At 35.5% G+C, this 22230-nt stretch overlaps 1 protein-coding gene across 1 annotated transcript; it reads left to right on the forward strand.

The window, feature by feature from the left end:
• Positions 1 to 19637: 19637 nt before the first annotated feature.
• LOC124921352 (acanthoscurrin-1-like) lies at positions 19638 to 20965 on the forward strand. The gene is made up of 3 exons (XM_047462004.1): positions 19638 to 19711; positions 20310 to 20662; positions 20775 to 20965. The coding sequence occupies exons 1-3, from the start codon at positions 19638 to 19640 to the stop codon at positions 20963 to 20965; spliced, it is 618 nt and encodes a 205-aa protein (XP_047317960.1).
• The last annotated feature ends 1265 nt before the right edge of the window (positions 20966 to 22230 follow it).

Here is a 22230-nt window from a genome sequence, read left to right on the forward strand (position 1 = left end):
AGACGCACGTCTAACTTTCACTAATTAGACTACCCGTCTAATTACAAGTATATTAGACTACACGTCTAACTCCGATGAGTTAGACTGTATGTCTAATTCCGTGTATTCATTAGACTTGCGTCTAATTCTTTACATCTATTAGACTTACACGTCTAACTCCGATGAGTTAGACTGTACGTCTAATTCTATTAGACTTACGTCTAATTCCGTGTATTCATTAGACTTGCGTCTAATTCTTTACACATCTATTAGACTTACACGTTTAACTCCGATGAGTTAGACTGTACGTCTAATTCTATTAGACTTACGTCTAATTCCATTAGACTCACGTCTAATTCCGTTTAACTATTAGACCGTTCGTCTAATTACACGTCTATTAGACTGCACGTCTAACTCCGATGAGTTAGACTGTGCGTCTAATTTTATGCGAAAGAAAATCAACATTGGTCTAATGACACTCATTAGATCCAAGTCTTAAGACATCTTGTCTCAATACACCTGTATTGAAACTCATAAATTATTTCATCATCAAAATATCAGGGGTTAAATTATTTCAACACTTAGTCAAAATAATTTGACCCAACATATTGATTCGTTGATTGATGACATCATGAATGACAATCTGGGTCTGGGTATGGATCTCATGGAAGCTACAAATAAGTTGGGTCAGAATATAAGTTAGGGTATAAGAGGTGAAGAATGTATGAAACTGGAAGAATTAGCCAACGGTTTTTGCTTGGCTGGGTCTGATGAGGGGTTAGCCAACGGTTTTCGCTTGGCCGGGTTTAATATGGGGTTAGCCAACGGTTTTCGCTTGGCTGGGTCTGAAAAAGATAATTTGGTTGCAAAAAAGTTGGGTCTAACAAGGGTGGATAACATGAATATTCAAGTCATTGATCTTGAACACGTCGGTCCTGGACACACTAAAACTACTCATGGCATTGGTCATATCTCTTCAAATGCCGGTCCTAGCTCTTCAAACGCCGGTCATAGCTCTTCAAATGTTGGTCCTAGCTCTTCTAATGCCAGTCCTAGCTCTTCTAATGCCAGTCCTAGCTCTTCTAATGCTGGTCCTATCTCTTTAAATGTCGGTCCTGACATCACATATTCACCTTCTACCAGTCATAATTTCCAAGATAATAAATCTACTAACAAAGCTATGAGCCACCAGTCGAATCAAAAGAACCAAAGCATAGATGTTGATTTGGAATCAGACGATAGCACTAACTATAATGAAACAATAATATGCGACCTCGAATATCATAAGTCCATGAAGAAGATATCGGCAACAAAGATCAAGCCAAAAGCAAAGAGCCATAATTCTTCCAAAACAAGTGCTGAAATTGAAAATATCGATCAAGAAACTGGATCGAATAATTCTAAAACAGCTAAGAAGGGTAAGAATGGATCGAAAATCAAAGAAAGGAAAAACATGAAAACAAATAACTCAACTTCTAAGAAGAATGCTGAAGTAAATCCCAAGGAAACTATGACACCCGAGCCTAACCCTGAGATATTGAACATGGGTGCGTTTTCTCCACTCGTTAATCTGGATCCTGAAATGTCAATTGATAGCATTTAAAAGAGGAAAAATGATACACAAGAGAAGAGCACTAAAGGGGATATTCTAAAGAAGATCGAAACAATTGAAGGCAACGGTTTTGTGGGAAATATAAGGGTTAGATGGACCGAAAAGAACAAACAAGTCAGGAAAGATAGCATCCCTGAAACAATCATCTCCTCAGCTCCTCTTACTGATGCAATTCCTGGCAAAGAAAATACTCAGGCTGATAACAAGGATCCTACTACTAGTCCAACGTGGTCAATGAGGAAAAACGAAATAACAAATTTGGCAGGACTGAGAAACCAGATGAAGAAGCTATTTTTCCAAATTAATAAACAAGAGATTACGATGCCCCAAGAAAGAAATGATCAGTTGAATGCTCAGTTCAACAGTCACTATCTAAAGAATTGGAATCTCTTCAAAAAAGACCAATATGATGAAGTGATCAAGTGGACGGTTGACGCCATGAAGGAAATTTCGAAATGTAATAAAACAAAGGTGTACACAATCATGAGCAACCCAAACAAAACCTGGCAAGAAGGAAAGGTGTGGAATGGAAATGCCATGAGCGATTCAGAAAAGAGAAAATTCCATATAGACATCTTATTCCCAAAGGTAATTACACTTGATCATCCGCACCGGTTTGAGCTCCCACCAGAAATTGAAGAAAAATGTGTCAAGGCATGGGAGTTTGTCATAGTTGGTCATTTTATGGGCAACACGAAGGCACCATTTGCTGAGGTTAAAAGAACGTTGATGGGTCAGTGGGAATTCTCTGGTCTAGAGAGGATCACAATCAATGATCATGGATTCTACTTTCTATCCTTCAGGAATGGAAGCGAAATAAAGTCGATCATAGAGAGCGAATATACTTTTATCAGGGGAAAAAGATTCAAGTTGTACAAGTGGAGAGAGGAACTTAATACTAATCATAGACTGCCTGAACTTAAACAAATCTGGGTGAATCTCAAGAATGTTCCACCACACATGTGCAACCCGATGGGCCTAGCCTATATTTCAAGAATTATAGGCAAACCACTTATGTTTTACCCAACAATGGAAGGCTACGAGCGTGCATCTGTGGCAAGAGTTAGTGTCGAAATCCATCCAAGTAGCTCTCTTCCAATCAATCTTGAACTTAAATATAGACTGGGAAATTTATTTGACATTGGAGTACAATACGAATGGAAACCAAATCGATGTATATGGTGTAGCACTATCACACACACTACGAATAAATGTCCAGTCAATAATAATCTAAAATCGAAGGCCAATAACAACACTCAAGTAAGCGATATCAATGACTCTAACTAGGCTCAGGTTGAGAGAAATATGAACAGGTCTGAACTTAACAACAATGAATGCACTGAGGATGATAAGATGGGCAACCAAAAGCAAGAACAGATAAGGGTAAGGAAGAAGATAGGAAAAGAATGAAGTGGGTAAGGGTACAAGCTGGCCCTACTAACGTTGATCATATTGGTCATGTTCAGGGCACCGGTCCTAGGGATTCTGTTTTCTCAAGAATAGGTCTTATTCAAAATGTCAGTCCTGGTCAGGGTATCGGTCCTGATAAAGCTAGACATAGACACACCGGTCCTAGAGCTTCTCATAAAGCTATTGTTCCTAGCCATATTGACCATATTAAGCCTGGTCTTGGACTTGTTGATCATGAAACTACTCAAGCAATCGGACTTCCTACTATAGATTTTGATGAAAAATGTGCAACCATTGCTGATCCCGGCTATATTGGTCCTGATACTGGCACAAGTCCTATTATTGTAGATGATACTATTGTCAGTCCTAACTCCACCGATCCCAATACTGATCAAAGAACTGGTCTTGATGTAAGTACATGTCCTAGTTCCAAAGTTTCTAAGTTTATGAAATTCAAAGATCTATGGGACGGGGAATACTTGAACAATATGAAACAAGCAAAATTGGATTTGAAGGCACTCCAATAGGTCGTGATTCTACTCTTCATAGTTCTAGGAATGCAAACAGGAACCGAAAAAACAATGTCATCAAAATTATAAATGACCTGATCCTTGGGCTTAGAGCCACCTTTCGAGATGATGAACAGGAGAATCTTGGAATAAGTAATAAAGAAGCTCTTGAGAATGGACTGGGAAATCTTGGGTTTTGTGAAATCAAACGATCAAGTGCAGAAGAAGACAATTTGGTCTTGAATAAGGCAGTGAGCCTTAGTTCTGAAGTAGGGCAAATTAAAACCGATAACAAACACGAATCTAGTAGTGAAGAGGTTCAAAGTTAGAAAAGACCTACTAAAGAAGAACAAGATGAAAATCGAAGACAAAACAGAAAGATCCTGGATCCAGAAGCTACTAAATCTATCACGGGAGAAGATGAGATCTACATGAGGCAACCCTCACTCAATGTCAATAGTATTCCATGTAATCAAACTGTAGCCATTGAGGATAGTGAGGCAAGTGATGCTTATGATTTCTCTGATGAAGAGGTCCATGACAGTCTGGAAAGTCAGGAACCCAACACTTATATTTATTCATGAATATAGTGACATGGAACATAAGGGGACTCAATGACCCTCTAAAATGTAAAGAAATCAGGATGATCATTGAGAATTAGAAGATCACTATTATGGGTATTCTTGAGACAAAAGTCAAAAGTCGGAACGTTGAGAAGGTTAATAAACTGTGTATTGATAGTAGCTGGGAAATCATTCACAACTCAAATGACAAAACGGACAGAATCTGGGTTATTTGGGACAACAAAGTTGTTGAGGTGATGACTCTCTTTTCGAATGATCAAGCAATCTTGGTGGAGGTCAAAGACAGAATCACAAGAATCGTGTTTAATCTTGATATTGTCTATGGTAGCAACTCAAGCACTGACAGAAGACTCCTATGGAATTGTCTTAGAAACTGGATCGGTATTGATAAATCTTGGACTGTCATCGGTGATTACAACGTAACCAGAAACGAATCTGATCGTAGCCCAGAATATGAAATTACTCGGGATATGATTGACTTTAATGACTACATCAGAGATATGGGTTGTATCGAGCCTACCAATTCTGGGAACTTCTTCACTTGTTCTTCTATGAGAGGGAATGAGCAAATTAGAAAAAGTAGAATTGACAGATGTCTGGTAAATGAGAACTGGATTAACCAATTTCCGAGAAGTCAACTTCATGTTTTGAATCCGGGTATATCTGATCACTGTCCGATTAAATTGTTCTGGGAAAAGGAAGAAAGGTTCAAAAGGCCCTTTAAAATTTTCAATTTCTAAATGGATAATGATAAATTCAAGGGTATTCTCGAAAACGTATGGTCAACAGATGTCAGAGGTTCCAACATGTATAGGGTTTCTGAGAAGCTTAAGCTCCTAAAGAATCATCTCCAAAGCTTTGACAAGAAGAAGTTTAGCAATATCTCCAATAGAGTTCTGGCTGCTAGAGAAGAACTAGAAGAAGTTCATAAAAAGTTATTAAGGGATGATAGTGATGAACAACTCAATGAAACAGAAAGATATGCGCTTGAAAACTCCAGGAAGCTGAGTCTGCTTGAAGAGAATTTTGTTAGACAGAAATTAAGACAGAGCTGGCTTTCGTTGGGTGACAAAACACAGCTTTCTTCTACAGAAAATTCAAGGCTAGAAACATGAGAAACAATGTGTACAGGCTGAAGAATGATGATGGTGAATATGTTCAGGGTTAAAAGGGCGTCCAAGATCTGGCTATTGATTTCTATAAACAGCTTATGGGTACAAGAAAGCAGCATCAAAGTCACATGAATACCTTGTATCAAATTATTGATAGGAAAATCTCTGCAGAAGATAGTCGCGAGTTGATAAGGGTGGTCACGAAGGTTGAGGTTAAAGAAGCTCTGTTTAGTATTGATGGGAATAAAAGTTCGGGTCTTGATGGGTTTAATGCACAGTTCTTCAAAGATAATTGGTCGGTTGTGGGTAAAGATGTTACTGATGGGGTTCTGGAGTTTTTCAAAAACAGGAAAATGTTAAAGCAATGGAATACAACGGTCCTAACCTTGATCCCCAAAACTGCGGTACCTGAGAAAGTACAAGATTTTAGACCAATTTCCTGCTGCAATGTGATTTATAAAATAATTTCAAAAATCATTTCTAAACGTTTTAAAAATTTAATAGGAAAATAATAAATCTTAATCAATCTGCATTCATCCCCGGTAGGACAATCTCTCATAATATTCTTCTCATGTAGAGCCTATTAAAAGGCTACGGGAAAAAGAAAATATCCTTGAGAGTGGCTTTTAAAATAGATATCAAGAAAGTTTTCGACTCTGTTAGATGGGAAGCCATTCGAGACTTTCTGGTTGTTTCTGCTTTTCCTATGATTTTTATCGATTGGATTATGCAATGCGTTTCATCATCCTGCTTTGTTGTTAGCGTCAATGGAGTCCACAAAGGCTATTTCAAGGGTGAAAACGGGGTAAGGCAAAGGGACCCCCTCTCTTCTTACCTTTTCGTAGCTATCATGGCGATCTTTGAGAGCATCTTCGCGATGTTCCGAAAGAATCGTCCATACATCTTTCACCTATTCTGTGAGGTAGAGGAGGTAACACATTTATGCTTTGCTGACGATTTGTTCATTCTAGCGCACGCAGACGTTGATTCCATTAAAACTATTAGGGCTGCACTAACGTTCTTTTCTGAGGTAACATGTTTAACTATTAATGAAAGCAAAAGTGTGGCATTTTATGGAGGCGTGAAGGACGAAACAAAGAAGGACATCTTCAACATCATGGGCATCAATGAAGGCAGCTTTCCCATAAGGTACTTAGGAATTCCGTTAACTGTGAAGTAGATCGAGATCTCACACTGTAAGCCGCTGATTGAAAAGGTAAAAAACACGATATCTGGTTGGGCAGCGAAAAAACTTTCTTATGTAGGGAGGATCGAACTTATCAAAATCGTGGTTATGGGCATAGTTGGCTATTGGGCGCATCAAATGGTCATTCCGAAGATGGTAATGAAGGAACTCGACACGCTGATGAGAAACTTTATCTGGGGTAGTAGTAGAAGAGGAGGAAAGAAAGTCAAATGGACCGCTCTCTGCAAACCGAAGGACGAGGGAGGCATCGACTTGAAGAACTGTATCGAGTGGAACAAGGCTCTAACCTTCAAGCATCTGTGGGCTTTGGAGCGCAATCAGGAGTCACTATGGATCAAATGAGTGCATACGAGGTTTATGAAACACGAAACCAGCATCTAGACCTACAAAATTCACGAAGGTATGAGCTGGTCTCTAAAAAAGATTCTTAAACTAAGAAGCGATATTGCAGATCTTTATGACATCCGACTAGGGGACGGGAAAGACACTTTATTCTAGCACGACCCTTGGTTTGAAAACCAGCTTATCATAGACAAGGAGGAGTTTCAAAATACTCGTATCAGAAGGGACTGTGCAAAAGCGAAAATCAGAGACATCAAAGACGGGAATTGGAACTTGCTCTTGAGAAGAATCTAGAAGGAAAGAGGATACTTGATCATATAAGTAACATACAACTACACGACAGACCGGATATTCATGAATGGAAAGCTGAGGACAATGGGAAGCTGGTATTGAAGAAAATATGGGAGGTAATCCGGGAAAAAGCGCAGAAAGTAGAATGTGCTCCTCTTGTATGGTCAACGAAGAATATCCCTCGACACCCGTTCATCCTATGGCTCGCCTTCTGGGAATGACTCAACACTCGTGATCGTATCAGTAAGTATATGAGCATCCCGGACGCGAGCTGTCTTCTATGCATAGGAAATGAAGAAACCATAGATCACCTATTCAGGAGCTGCTGTATTGCTTCGGAGCTTTGGGACATATTCTATAAAAGCCTGGAGCTGATCAGTTTCCCGAGCGAATGGAATGAAATCAAAGAAGCAGCACTACTCAAAGCCAATGGAAATAGATTTGCAACAAGCGTGTTCAAGTGCGGCTTTGGAGCAGTGGTGTATAACATTTGGCAAGAACGGAATACAAGGGTATATGAAAGAACCCGCATGAGCATTGACGAGTTATGAAAAGATATTGTATCAGATTGCAGCGCCCTCGCGGGAACGTGGAGAAGAATTCTAAGCACGGAGCAGAACTGGAACATCTGGAAGAATTGGAATTTACCGTTTTTTAAACTCACTAGAATTGAAAGCATTGTAAACAGATAATTCATTTACGTTTTTAGCTTTTTAGCTTTTATTCAGAATGTTACGACTTCAAAATCATTCTAGGCCTGTCTAGAATGATCTCTTAAACTCATAGTTTTTTTTCCCGTTTTTGGGAATTTTTAATGAAATGACACTAAGTCGTTTTTCCCATTAAAATCTAGTAGTGATTCAGCACCGTAATCACTACGCAACGAACTTATAAAGTACCTGAATTATTACCGGTTTTCAATGGAAAATATCGAGCGATGAACACAAAGAATACTTACAAAATAAGAAGAGGACTTTTAGAATTCTAGAGTGAGAAAAATAAAGGATAATGTAGTGTGGTGAAATGTATAAAGAATGAGTATATATTTCTGAGAATTAAACCTTCAAATAAAACCATTCAAACGTTTATTAGCAATGAATATTGTTCATTAATTTGTCAATTAGTCCATAACTAATTAACATAGTTACTTATACGTTAATTTGTTAATGTTAGACATTCAATGCTAGCTAATTGAAGAGTCTATACGTTAGCCAATTGATAAATTGATAGGCCAATTAAAGTTAAATATTTATCATAACAACTTTAATTTTCTAATTAGACATTAAATATTAATTAAATAATTAATATTTAATTATAATTTAGATTAAATTTACCATTAATTCACGTTTGAATTTGTGTGAATTTTATTTGATTTTATTTATTCACAATCTTATTTCTATTCATTAATATAATTAGCTTAATTCCAACATATAGTTGTAGAGAGTGACATTACCGTCGTGTGCGAGGGTGGTTGCGTTAATCTATAAGTCAATATAATGTACGTGTGATTGATTCTGGTGCTTCTTTTCACGTCACTTCCCATGGTGATTTATTCTTTATGTATTCGGGAGAAAATTTTGACAATATTTGAATGGGTAACAACGGTTCATTGAAGATAGTGGGTTTGTGAATTATTTTGGTGAAGGTAAGTAAAAGTTCACAAAAGGTTCGCTCGTAATGACTAGAGGAAGGAAGAAGAACATGTAGTATGTAATGCAAGCCAAATTGTACAAAGGAGAGATAAACTTAATCTGAAAAGATGTGGATATTGATTTGTGGTGTAAGAGGCTCGACCACATCAGCGAGAAGGGACTTCAAACTCACACTAGAAAACAATTTTTTCGGTTTGCAAAGTACGCCTACGAAAACCTGTGATGTTTTGCTTAGTTGGAAAAACACACAAAGTTGTATTTCATACACTCCCTCTACATAGAATATCAAATGTTCTCGATTTGATTCATACTGATGTTTGATCAATGCAACAAAAATCTCTCAATGGAGCATATTATTTCGTAACTTTTATTGATGATCACTCTAAAAAGTTTGGTTTGATGCTTTGAAAACTAAAGATTTTCATACCAGATTTGAGAGAAAAACTTATAGAAATATGTGAAGCTTAAATTTAGATAACAAATGTGAATACATGTGGCCATTTGAACGATATTGTAAAGATCACGGTATAAGATTGGACAAAACACCTCTAATGACACCTCAGTGCAACGATGTGGCTGAAGAATGAATCAAACGAATTGAAAAAATAGTGTGGCGTATTTTGTCTCATTCAAAGTTACCCAAGTTATTTTGAGGGGAGGCAACAAGAACTACAGTTGACTTGATAAATCTTTCTACTACAGTAGCATTGAATAATGACATTCCGAACATTATTTGGACAGGAAAAGATGTCTCTTACAAATATTTGAGAGTCTTTAGTTATAGGGAGTTCGTTTATATCCCAAAAGATAGAAGATCTAAGTTTGACGATAATGTGAAATCATGTGTCTTCATAGGGTACGCTTAGGGTTGTAAATGAATCAAATACTTTTGATTCGATTCGGTATTCGTATTTGAATTTTGATATTCGTATTCTTAATTTTTTGATTCGAATTCGAATAAAAATATTCGATTCGATTCGACTAATAAACGATTACGAATACAAAATCAAGATATTCGATTCGGTATTCGATTATATATATAAGTACGCAGAAGTTTTAATTAATGGTTTGCATTGCATTGTATTGGGAGTTGAATATTGAAATTGTAATTTAAACATTATCATTCAATTTTTATTAGGTAATTTTATTGAATATTGTTATATATTATGTAAAAATATTAATTTTTAAAATTTTTGAATAAATTGTATAAAATATTTTTTTAAAAAAATCGAATCGAATACTCGAATCGAATTGAATAATACGAATATCAATTTCAAATCGAATACAAATCACATTAATTTATTCGAAAAAATTTCGAATACGAATACACTACCGTACGCTCATAAGGAATACGGATATTGGTTATGAGATTTGATGGCGAAGAAGATCGTGAGAAGTAAAGGTGTTGTGTTTCTTAAAGACTAGGTTACAATTAATAGTAACAAGGTTGAAGAAGCTAAGTATATTACTAAAATTCCTACAAGATTTGATGCAACTCCACCTACAATGAGTTTGATCATGGGGAGACACTCAAGAAGGTGACGGGGATAGTGTTAACGACGACGAGCTAGTTGAACACATTGAGGAAGAAACTACACTATCACTAGATGAACAACCATTAAAGATCTAATAGGGAGTATCAACCACCTCTTAGATATCCTTCCAATGAGTATCTATTGTTCACGAATATAAGAGAAACATAAACTTACCAATAAATCAAAATAATTTATTGTATTGTATACTATTGAATTAATGAAAGGTAACAATAATATATATGTATATATAGCCATCTTGTAAATTATAATATTTAAATTAATTATTGAATTTATCTAAACTATTCATTCTCTCAATTTGTAATTGAAATATTCAGGTCTAGAATAGTTGTTGCATCTATAAGTAACACAACAACAATTATAAGTATCTTAAAATTAGTATGAATTCAAATATCTTATTTAAGAGATTAAATATGTCAAGTTTGATTATCACTTAAAAAAATACTATAACTTAAATATGGATGATAATAGTGAAAAATTGTATTAACCGAATAAACAAAATTGACAAATTTATTTATGTAATAAGACACATGATCTTAAGACACATGATCTTATGTTAGATTGAACTTTATGCATAATATCAAAACAATATTAATATAATATTAGGAAAATAGGCATATTCATTGATGTAATATGAACGGATATCATGATCTATTAATACAAGGGATCCATTATACCAATTCGGATCTTCTGCTACCGATTCCCGTGTTCCCCTGTTGCGGACCAATCAAATTGCAGTATTATTATTATATTAATAAATCAATCTAGGTAGGAGAGGGGGAGGGAGAATCTGGAATCCGGGTTTCATTCCGGGTTCACCCCAGACGCCGTTAACGGAAGGACCAGTTAACGTACAGAATTAATATATTATTCATATTCTCCAGCGAAGATCACCTCTCTCAGGGCCCCATGTGAGAAGGAAGGGTGAGAAGCGAAGGGAGGGAAAATTTCCTCGCCCATGATCCCTGTCCTTTATGTAAACCCCCAACCCACCATGAGAAGACCGTTTGCATGTCATGGAAATACACTTACCCATGTATGTAAAGACTAAAATTAACATGAATTTAATATTTCCTTTTATTAAATATTAATTCAATTTATTGAAAATGACATGCAGCGATGAAATCTTCGCTTCAATTACTTCATTCTTTTTTTTTTATTTTTTTATTAATTTTTTAAAATTAACATGAATTTAATATTTCCATTTATTAAATATTAATTTAATTTATTAAAAATGACATGCGGCGAAGAAATCTTCGCTTAAATTACTTCATTCTTTTTTTAAATTTTTTTAATAAATTTTTATTTACGAGTAGACGCTCGGAAGCGAAGACTTATTCGCTTAAATTATTTTTAAACTGACCTGCATGTAAACCCCCAACTCACCCATGAGAAGACCACTTGCCTGTCATGAAAATACACTTACTCATGTATGTAAAGACCAAAATTTCAATGTATTTCATATTTCGGTTTATTAAATATTAATTCAATTTATTAAAAATGACATGCAACGAAGAAATCTTTGTTTCAATTACTTCACTCTTATTTTTTATTTTTTTATTAATTTTTTTTTACGAGGAGACGATTTAAAGCGAAGACTTATTCGCTTCAATTAATTTTAACCTAACTTTCATGTAAACCCCCAACCCACCCATGAGAAGACCGCTTGCCTGTCATGGAAATACACTTACCCTTGTATGTAAAGACTAAAATTAACATGAATTTAATATTTCCATTTATTAAATATTAATTCAATTAATTAAAAATGACATGCAGCGAAGAAATCTTCGCTCAAATTACTTCATTCTTTTTTTAATTTTTTTATTAAATTTTTATTTACGAGGAGACGATTGAAAGCGAAGACTTATTCGCTTCAATTAATTCATTTTTATAGCGAATACCCCTTCGCCTAGATTCAATGGAATGAATAGACGCTTTGTGAGAGAAGATTTATTCGCCTAGACCAGGTTCCATGTAAAATGGAATGAATAGTCGCTTTTCGAGAGAATACTTATTCGCCCCTGGTCCAGGTGTCATGTGAAATGGAATGGATAGTCGCTATTTGAGAGAAGACTTGTTCGCCCAGGTTCCATGAATATATATACACCCTAATATGATTATTTTATAATCATTTCCGCCCGATTCATCTCTCTCTCTTCAAGCCTGCCTCCTTTCACGGCGATTCGCATCCGGCTCCCCACCGACCAGACCAGAAGCAACATCTTCACGTCTCCACAATGGTACGTACTCCTAAATAGTAAACTTTTCATATTTAGGATTATGAAACCATTAAATCCTAGATTATGTTATGGGATGTCGTTGTCTTGTTAATTTTTAGGAAACCCAACTTTCAAAATGTCACGTTCAATAAAAATCTATCGTATTTAGGAAAACATACATAGTGTTAGGGTTTTGTATATTATTTCCACGAAATCCTAGTAAATACTAACAAAGACTGTTTTTTTTCATGCATGTGCAGGCAACCGACAATGCATCCGTCCAAAACTTTGGCAAAGACTGAATATTATGCCCAAATCAATTAACAAGTGAAGATATAGTACTATTCTTGACATATATCCCTTTTTTTCCATATTGTGTAAGTTTTCATCATGTTTATCTGAAATATTTATTATTGTTCTTACACAGCACTTGATGCAACAATATGCTAACACATGTGGTGGCACAGTGACAATCAGGTGGCGAGACGATGTAACCCACGTCATAGCATCCACCGATGCTAATGGTGGATGTGGTCGAACTATCAAAGTATTGAAGACAATATTGAACGGGAGTTGGGTCCTTACCATTGATTGTGAGACTCTATTATTCTTAACTCTAAACTGTTAACGCAATATTCATTTTCACATATATAAAACTAAAAATACCAATTGCTTTTGTACAGGGATAAAATCATCATTGAGATCAAAATGTTACGTCGACGAGGAACCGTACGAGGTGCAGCGAGATAATCATGAGACTGTGGGCGGTCCAAGAGCTGGCAGAATGCGGTATTTGAACAATGTAAGTTTTTTCTAATTCCTCCTCCTCCATATCTTCAATTCTCCATGATAACTGAAAATGTTTTGTATTTTATTCAGCTACCGAAACTGTTCGACAGTTACACCTTTATGTTTGCAGGGGAATTCATCCCGGCTTACAAACAGGATCTGATGGGGTTTGTAATTGCTGGAGGAGGTACGACTAAAGAAATGGAGAATCCATTTGTTGATCCCTAGGACGACAAAACTATAGTTGTATATGACGGGTCTCGGCATGATGTTAATGAACTTGTTTGGGTATTTGAGGTAGTGAATCCTTTGACGACATATTTGGATGTATTTGGTGTTCCTCACACAAGCTTGCTTGAATCCATTGCTGCTTGTGATTTGCAGCCTTTGTTTACATAGACATGTGTTGGTTGAGTTTGTTATTGAATATTTGAATATTTGGCATTCCATAATTTGTTAATGTTATTTTTGATTTCAGATTTCGCTTTTTTGTTCTTAGAATTGTATTTTTTTTAAACAGCAACATTATCATAAACGAAATCTTTAAACATGAAATAATGTATAACTTAAAGTATAAATTTGTATTAATTTATTAATACATAGCAATCTATGTAATAAGAGCCCCTAATGTGATAAATTTATATATGTTTTTCAATTGTCAAAATAATATTGTGAAGCAATCTTCGCTTTCTGATGAAGCGCTTGATTGATTAATATTAATTCATAATAATGTTATTCATTTAATTATTAAAATCAAATATTTTTTTATCAAGTCACCTCACCGCCACCTAACACCACCTTTTCATTAAATGCTGTCATGCAGCCATGCTGCTAGATTTGTACTATTTTCTCTCTCACCTGTCTGAGAAGCAGTCGACCATTTCTTCGCCGGAGTGATACTCCATTGTCTACCATCGACCTTTCCTTCGCCGGAGAGTTCATTATAATATCAATCCATTTTCCTAAATTAAAATGGTACGTTTTTGAATGTCATCTTCATTCTCTACTTTTCTTCACAACGTTTTTTTATGTTTTTTGAATACTCGACATGAAATGTTTTGTTCTTGTTGATTATCAGGAAGGAATACAAATGAACGAGAATGATATGAACGAGAATGATATTAATGATTTAAGGTATTTTGTTTAACTTCTCTAATTGTTTTCATTCATATTTAAGCGAAGAGCTCTTCACTTATAGGATTGTTGATAATAGCTTGTAAAGCGAAGCTCTCTTCACTTATTGGATAAATGTGAATAATAGTGAAGTGAAGGGCTATTCGCTTATATTTCCCTCATCTTACAATCATCTATAAGTTTTGGTGAGATGAAAATTTATTTTCTACGTGTTCTAAAATTTAACAGCGAATCTGCTAGTTGTCGTCGTCAATTGAATTTCGATGAAAACGGCCAACCATTGGAGGACATCGAAGCCAACTTAATTCCACATTTAGGTAGGGAATTTGAGAGTGAAGAAGAAGGCTACGTATTCTATTTAGCATACGCTAAACTAATAGGATTTGGTATAAGGCACAGTTAAAAACATGTTGACAACGATGGTAAAATACTGGATAGAGTTTTTTGTTGTAGTGCACAGGGTGAACGGGTAAAAGACAAACGGGATGTCTATGTGAGACGTAGCCGTTCTTTGACGAGGTTCGGTTGTGAAGCAAGATTGAGGACAAAGAGGGCAGAGAATGGAAAGTTCCAAGTGGTAAATTTTATTAGTGAGAATTGTCATCCTCTTGCAAGTCCAAAGAAAACTCACCTGTATAGATGCCATAGGAATATTTCTGCAGTTGCAGACTTACATATCGAGATTTCCACTAACGTGGGAATTCCTCCTAATGTCTAAACAAATCGGTGGAAGGGAGAATCTTGGTTTTCTTCCTGAGGATTACAAAATTACTTGCGAACGAAAAGAACCAGAGACTGTAATTTTGGGGATACAGGGGGTGTATTAGAGTATTTTCAGAAAAAACAATCAAATGATCCAGGTTTTTATAATGCTTTTCAACTTGATGCGGACGATTTGATACCGAATATTTTTTGGTGTGATTCCAACATGCGGTCTGATTATTCATACTTTGGAGACGTTGTCAGTTTTGACACGACCTACAAGAAGAATAAGGAAGGTCGTCAAGTTGCGCTTTTTGTAGGTGTGAATCATCACAAACAATCTATTATTTTTGGTGCAGCTCTATTATACGATGAAACTGTAATGACTTTTGAATGGTTGTTTGATACTTTCACCAAAGTTATGCGTGAGAAAAAACCAAAAACCATTCTTACAGATCAAGACGCGGCCATGGCTAATGCCTTGGCGTCTACATGGCCCGAAACAAATCATCGTCTATGTATTTGGCACATATTTCAAAATGCAGCCATACATCTAATCTCTGTGTTCCATAATTTCAGAGAATTTTCGAAAGATTTTTCTTCATGTATATATGATTTTGAAGAAGAGATAGAGTTTGTTGAAGCTTGGAATCAAATGTTGACAAACTACGGGCTTGAAAACAACGACTAGTTGAAACGTATGTTTTGCATTAGGCGAAAGTGGGCATTAGTCTATGGTATGAACAGTGTGTTGAAAAGGTACTACTCCTACAAACACAAGTTTTTAGAAATTTTCAAACACTTTGAAAGACTAATCGATGAAAGAAGATATGATGTGTTGAAGACTGATTTCAAATCAATTACCAGCCAACCAAGTCTGAACTATCCAGTTTTGATCTTAAAGGATGCCTACAAAGTTTACACTCCATAGGTATTTAAGTGCTTTGAACAACAATGGTTTATGTCGCATGATTGTGGTGTAGAAATGTTAAAGGATGCCGACACACACAGAAATATAAGGTAACCCCCCACACTAGGAGATGCTCTCATACAGTTACAGTTCATATGAATGATGATAAGAATATCGAGTGTAGTTGCTGTAAATTTGAATTTGGCGGGATTTTATGTGCTCACATCCTAAAGATTTTCACTACGATTGACGTGTTGAAGATTCCTCCTGCGTTGATATTGAAGAGGTGGACAAGAACAACAAAAGATGGATTATTTGGAACTGATCCAATCGTGGACAATAGTAATGTTGATCCGAGTGAGCTTCATAACATAAGATACAGAGATTTGTGTGGCTTGTCCATGCATTTATTTATAAAGGAAGCCGAAAGAGATGACACGTATAGGCATGTCAAAGAAATTATGCCTAGCCAGTGTAAGTTTGTGGATAAAAAATTACAAGAGAGTATAAATATGCAAACTCCACCAACTGGTGTATCATGTTCTGCCGAGGGTGCCCATGTTCAAGCGAAAGAAATCAAAACTAAGAAGCTAACAAAGTCTGGTAAGAGAAGGAAATGTGGACTAGAGAAGAACTCAAGAAAAATAAAATCAACAAGAATAACAAGCGAATCACAGAATCCGGTATGAATTTGCTGAGTTAACTTCTTTACTAATAATTGGGTTATTACTCTTCATTTATTAACATACTTTTAAATTGATATACCATTCCAGCCATCAAATGCAATGCCAACGACAACTACTCAGTTCTCAACTCCTCAACAATGGAACGAAAGTTTCAGCATGGACGCCAATACTCCGTTCACTGTTCTTTTGTCATCTCAACTATCGAATTCCAGTTTCATGTGAAATCTGATATGTATTTGTATGTATATTTGATTTGAAACCATGAACAAGGAAGAATGTATGCATGCGATGTTTTATGTAATACCAAATGAATGACAACACTAATTTCCTTTTAAAAATAAAAACATGTAAATGAAGCGAATAATTATTCGCTGAAATTTTTTAAAATAAAAACCTAAAATTTAAGCGAATAATTATTCGCTACAATAAAAACAAGTATTTGAAGCGAATATTTATTCGCTTCATGTTTCTTTCAATAAATTAATATTTTTGTAAAATTTGGTATTTACATGTTAAAGTAAGTGTAATTACATGTGAAGTAACCCGGCTTCTCATGGGTGGGGTGGGGGTTTTACATGAACGCCAACTTTAAAATAACATGAAGCGAAGAATTCTTCGCTCCAATTCGATTACTCTAAATTAAAAGTTTTCGTATAAAATTGTAAAAATAAAAACAAGTAAATGAAGCGAATAATTTTTCCCTCCAACTCGACTCCTTACATTAAAAAATTTCATCAAAATTTATAAAATAAAAATTAGTATTTGAAGCGATTATTTATGCGTTTCATGTTTAATTCAATTAATTTATTTATTTAATACATAAATAAACAAGTATTATATTTTTGTAAAATTTGGTATTTACATGTTAGAGTAAGTGTAATTAAATGTGAAGTAACCCGGCTTCTCATGGGTGGGGTGGGGGTTTTACATGAACACCAGGTTTAAAATAACATGAAGCGAAGAATTCTTCGCTCCAAATCGATTACTCTAAATGAAAAGTTGTCATATAAAATTGTAAAAATGAAAACAAGTAATTGAAGCGAAGAATTATTCGCTCCAACTCGACTCCTTACATTAAAATTTTATCAAAATTTATAAAATAAAAAATAGTATTTGAAGCGATTATTTATGCGCTTCATGTTTCATTCAATTAATTTATTTATTTAATATATAAATAAACAAGTATTATATTTTTGTAAAATTTGGTATTTACATGTTAGAGTAAGTGTAATTACATGTGAAGTAACCCGGCTTCTCATGGGTGGGGTGGGGGTTTTACAAGAACGCCAGGTTTAAAATAACATGAAGCGAAAAATTCTTCGCTCCAATTCGATTACTCTAAATGAAAAGTTTTCATATAAAGTTGTAAAAATTAAAACAAGTAATTGAAGCGAAGAATTATTCGCTCCAACTCGACTCCTTACATTAAAATTTCATCAAAATTTATAAAATAAAAAATAGTATTTGAAGCGATTATTTATGCACTTCATGTTTCTTTCAATTAATTTATTTATTTATTACATAAATAAAAAAGTATTTGAAAATCAAATTTCATTAAAAACAATCTATATATATACATCTTCATTATTGTAAAAATGTCAAGTAAAATTATTTGAAAATTTAAATTACACAACATCTTCATTATTGTACAAATGTCAATTAAAATTATATAAAACGTTTAATTACACAATCTGTATGCATATTCATTATTGTACAAATGTCAACTAAAATTATTTGAAAACTTTAATTACACAATCTGTATACATTTCCAAATTCATTGACTAATCCATTTATTGCAGGATTCGTAGACCTTGTTCCTGGCTCTGTTGATCTCAGAGCCAATGACACGCAAACAATATATCATCCTCAAGGTCTTTATTTGTGCGTGCACATTTTCTTTAACGGCGAAGCCACTTTTCCAACCCTTCATCTAACCTTCATACGTCTCCATGTGTCTCATGCAAAAAATGACGCAGTCCGTGTAATTCTTGGAATCCTGGCATGATAATTTCAAACATGTCTTTTCCAAACTGTCATACATTTCAGCAAGAACAGGGTCTACGTCGTTCATAAACCGTTGAATGTAGTCATCCTGATACATTACAAACAACATGATGTAATGTAATTTAGTGCTAACAGTAATTCAATCACTTAACTAGTTCAAAATAAAATTTTAGTGTCATACTAAGATTTTGACATTCTTATATCTTCTCTTGAAGGGCGATTGCATAGGTGACTCCCTGTTGTCAATTACTTGAATTTCATTTTGTATGAAGTTATAGCAAACCAAATAGAAATGGGAGTCATCAATGATTGGGAAAAACATCTGTGAATAGAATCAAAACAAATAAGATTGCATAGAGGTGTACATGCTATTATAAGATATCACAGCGAGAGATGTACTTACGAGGTCCACATCCAAGAGGTCCCTTTTCGAAATCTGGAAAGCCCGACCTTCACGATAGAACCTGTCATCGAATTCTTTTTTGGAAGTTATCCCACTTGCACGAAAAATATGTTTACAGCATAGTCTTTAGTGTCACACGAATAACATAATTGATAAACAATAGTGCTAGTACAACTTACGGTGAGCGCGGTTGTGAAGAAAATCTTATTGCAACGACCTTTTACATTTCTCTTACAGAAGTCGTTCAACATGTACGACCAAATGTCAATAATCATACTGTCTACCCAGGTTTGATCAGCCATCGTAAGCATGTCCCCGTGCGTCACGTGTAGACTTAGTCTCTCACCCAAAAATAACATTTCACTGCATAAAACCAGAAAAACATGTTTCAGAATGGGGTACAAAGTATATTTTTTAGGAATAAGTAAGAATGTCCAGGAAACATTACATTTTATCATGTCCTTTCGCAAATATGAAACCCACAAAAATCTTCTGAATGTTTGTCATTTCTTTGACATCCCTAAACATTTTACTGTAATATGGGGTTTTCAATACTGGAGGCAATTCCAATACTCCAAGCCATTCATTCAATGTCATTTGTGGATGAGACGAGGTAGGTTGAAGTGGCGGTGGTAGACTTGAGATGCATTCTTCTAAAATTTTTACTATCGCCGATGAAGGGGAGTTGTTGTTGGTTTCAGTGTTGATGACCTTGGTTAAACAATCCGTTTTCAAATTTCGGGGGACTTTTCTACAGACATTTAAGGCCTTTGATGGTCCAGCTTCTTCTGTTTGTTGAATAATTTGGTTAGGAGGCAAGGCATGGGTTGTTGGAGGGGTGGTTTTGGTGTTCGTTTCTGTTTTGGGAGGAATGGTGTTGGCTTTGGCTTGGGCGATTGGAGTGGTTGTGGTTTTGGTGTTTGTTTCTATTTTGGGAGGAATGGTGTTTGCTTTGGCTTGGGCGGTTTGAGTGGTTGTGGTTTTGGTGTTGGTTTCTGTTTTAGGAGGAATGGTGTTGGCTTTGGCTTGGGTGGTTTGAGTGGTTGTGGTTTTTGTGTTGGTTTCTGTTTTGGGAGGAATGATGTTGACTTTGGCTTGAGCGGTTTGAGTGGTTATGGTTTTGGTGTTGGTTTCTGTTTTGGGAGGAATGGTGTTGGCTTTGGCTTGGGCGGTTGGAGTGGTTGTGGTTTTGGTGTTGGTTTCTTTTTTAGGAGGAATGGTGTTCTTGTTGGATTGGGCTGTTGGAGTGATGGTGGTTTGGGTGTTGGGAGAAAGGGTGTTGGCTTTTGCTTGGGTGTTGATTTTGGTGTTGGGGGTTATGGTGTTCTTGTTGGCTTGGGATGTTGGAGTGGTTTTGGCTTGGGTGTTGGGAGGAAGGGTGTTGGCTTTGGCTTGGGTGTTGGGAGTAAGGGAGTTGGATATGGCTTGGGTATTGGTTTTGATGGTGGGGGTTATGGTGTTCTTGTTGGCTTGGGCTGTTGGAGTGGTGTTGGCTTTGGTGTTGGCATGGGTGTTGTGAGGAAGGGTGTTGGCTTTGGCTTGGGTGTTGGTTTCGGTGTTGGGGGTAATGCATTTTTCTCTTAGTTGTTGATGCTTTGTCTTGTCCAAGCTCCTTTGTAAGCCTTCCCTCAGGATTGAATGGGAGTTTAGTACAGTGGCAAATGGCTCAATGGCAGATTGTACAAGTTCCATTGCGTTAATCTGGTGCATCTCATTTAGATATTTAGCCCCTTGTGTCAATTCGTCTGCAGCGGCCGCAACCTTCCTCAAACATGATGCAAGATTTTGTGGAATTGGTGATTGCTCAGTAAGATTGGATGTCATGTCATCCCCAGCTTGTGGTAGTGGTGGTTCCACATTTTGTTGAATCGGTGGTTGCTCATTCGGAATGGCTATGCGAGCAACTACCCTACCATGTCCAAACCCCCCTGGGCAGCCTCATAATCAACCCTGTCGTACATCTTCTTCTCGTCCCAGAATCCCAAAATAGGAAAATTCCTTGAGATCTGACTGTTTACCTTGAACTCAACCACCCGGTCCAAGTAGCACAACTGATACATTAGCATAAACAAATATATGTTACGTTAAACTAAAGTAAAAATTATGAAGCTAGAACCTACAACAAATAAATTTCTACACTCACCAAAAGAAACGTTAATGGTCCAGGGATTAGGAGTCGAACGAACGGAGACGACAACGCTAGGTCAAATAGCAGAGTAACCTTGGTGTATAACGGCCGGAGTCGGGCTTGAGATATTCTTTTTTCTAAATACGTGCTCAGTGTGAATGTATTTTCATGAGCCCGTTTCGGTTTTTACAAACATGAATAAGTAGTTTTTCATGAACTTCATATGAGGCGAAGCATTTTTCGCTCATGAAATTTAACATATAATTCAGCATTATGAAAATAAAAGATACTCGAATAGGCGAAGTATTATTCGCGTGAACGCCGGATTGTGCGAATATATCTTCGCTCAGAAAATATTTTATATGATTCAGCATTATGAAAAAAAAAGACATTCGAAAAGGTGAGCAACTCTACGCGTTTAAATGCGGAAGAAACGAAGAAATCTTCGATCATCAAATCTAACATATATAATACAATCTGAAGGATTGACATTTGATTGGATGGTAGCAGTTGAAATGACTTACCATATACGGGTTTCACACAGACTGAGACTATTTCATACAAGACAGGTGAATTGACATGACAAAAAGGTTTTGGCGCTTCATTTTATTTTTTTAATTTAATATAATTTAAATCTTAATTATATTTAATATATTTTTCTTTATATATAAATAATAATATATTTAATTTCATTTTCCACTTATGTATTAAATATAATTTTATTTATATAGAAATAATTTAATATTTAATATAATGTTAATTAAAATATTGAATTATTTGATTTATGATTAGAAGATTGAGCGTGTATTTGAAAACAATTTGGGTTTTTGTATATACAAAAACACACAAACATCAAACAACACCTAATGGTATTGTTTTTACTTTTTCATTAACAATATATAAATTATAAATGATGTTTCCTGTCCTAAAGACTGTAGACTTGTCCGATTTGATATTTGATGATTACTTTAAGAAAATGCATATCCCCGTAAAAAGATATTTCA

This window comes from Impatiens glandulifera, chromosome 1 (genome assembly GCF_907164915.1).
Source record: "Impatiens glandulifera chromosome 1, dImpGla2.1, whole genome shotgun sequence".
NCBI lineage: Eukaryota > Viridiplantae > Streptophyta > Magnoliopsida > Ericales > Balsaminaceae > Impatiens > Impatiens glandulifera.

Coding starts and splice junctions, on each gene's coding strand:
- LOC124921352 (XM_047462004.1), top strand. CDS start 19,638: ATGGGGTTTTCAATACTGGAGGCAATTCCAATACTCCAAGCCATTCAT. Junction 19,712..20,309: donor TCATTTGTGGATGAGACGAG/GTAGGTTGAAGT, acceptor TTTCTTTTTTAG/GAGGAATGGTGTTCTTGTTG. Junction 20,663..20,774: donor TGTTGGTTTCGGTGTTGGGG/GTAATGCATTTT, acceptor GCTCAATGGCAG/ATTGTACAAGTTCCATTGCG.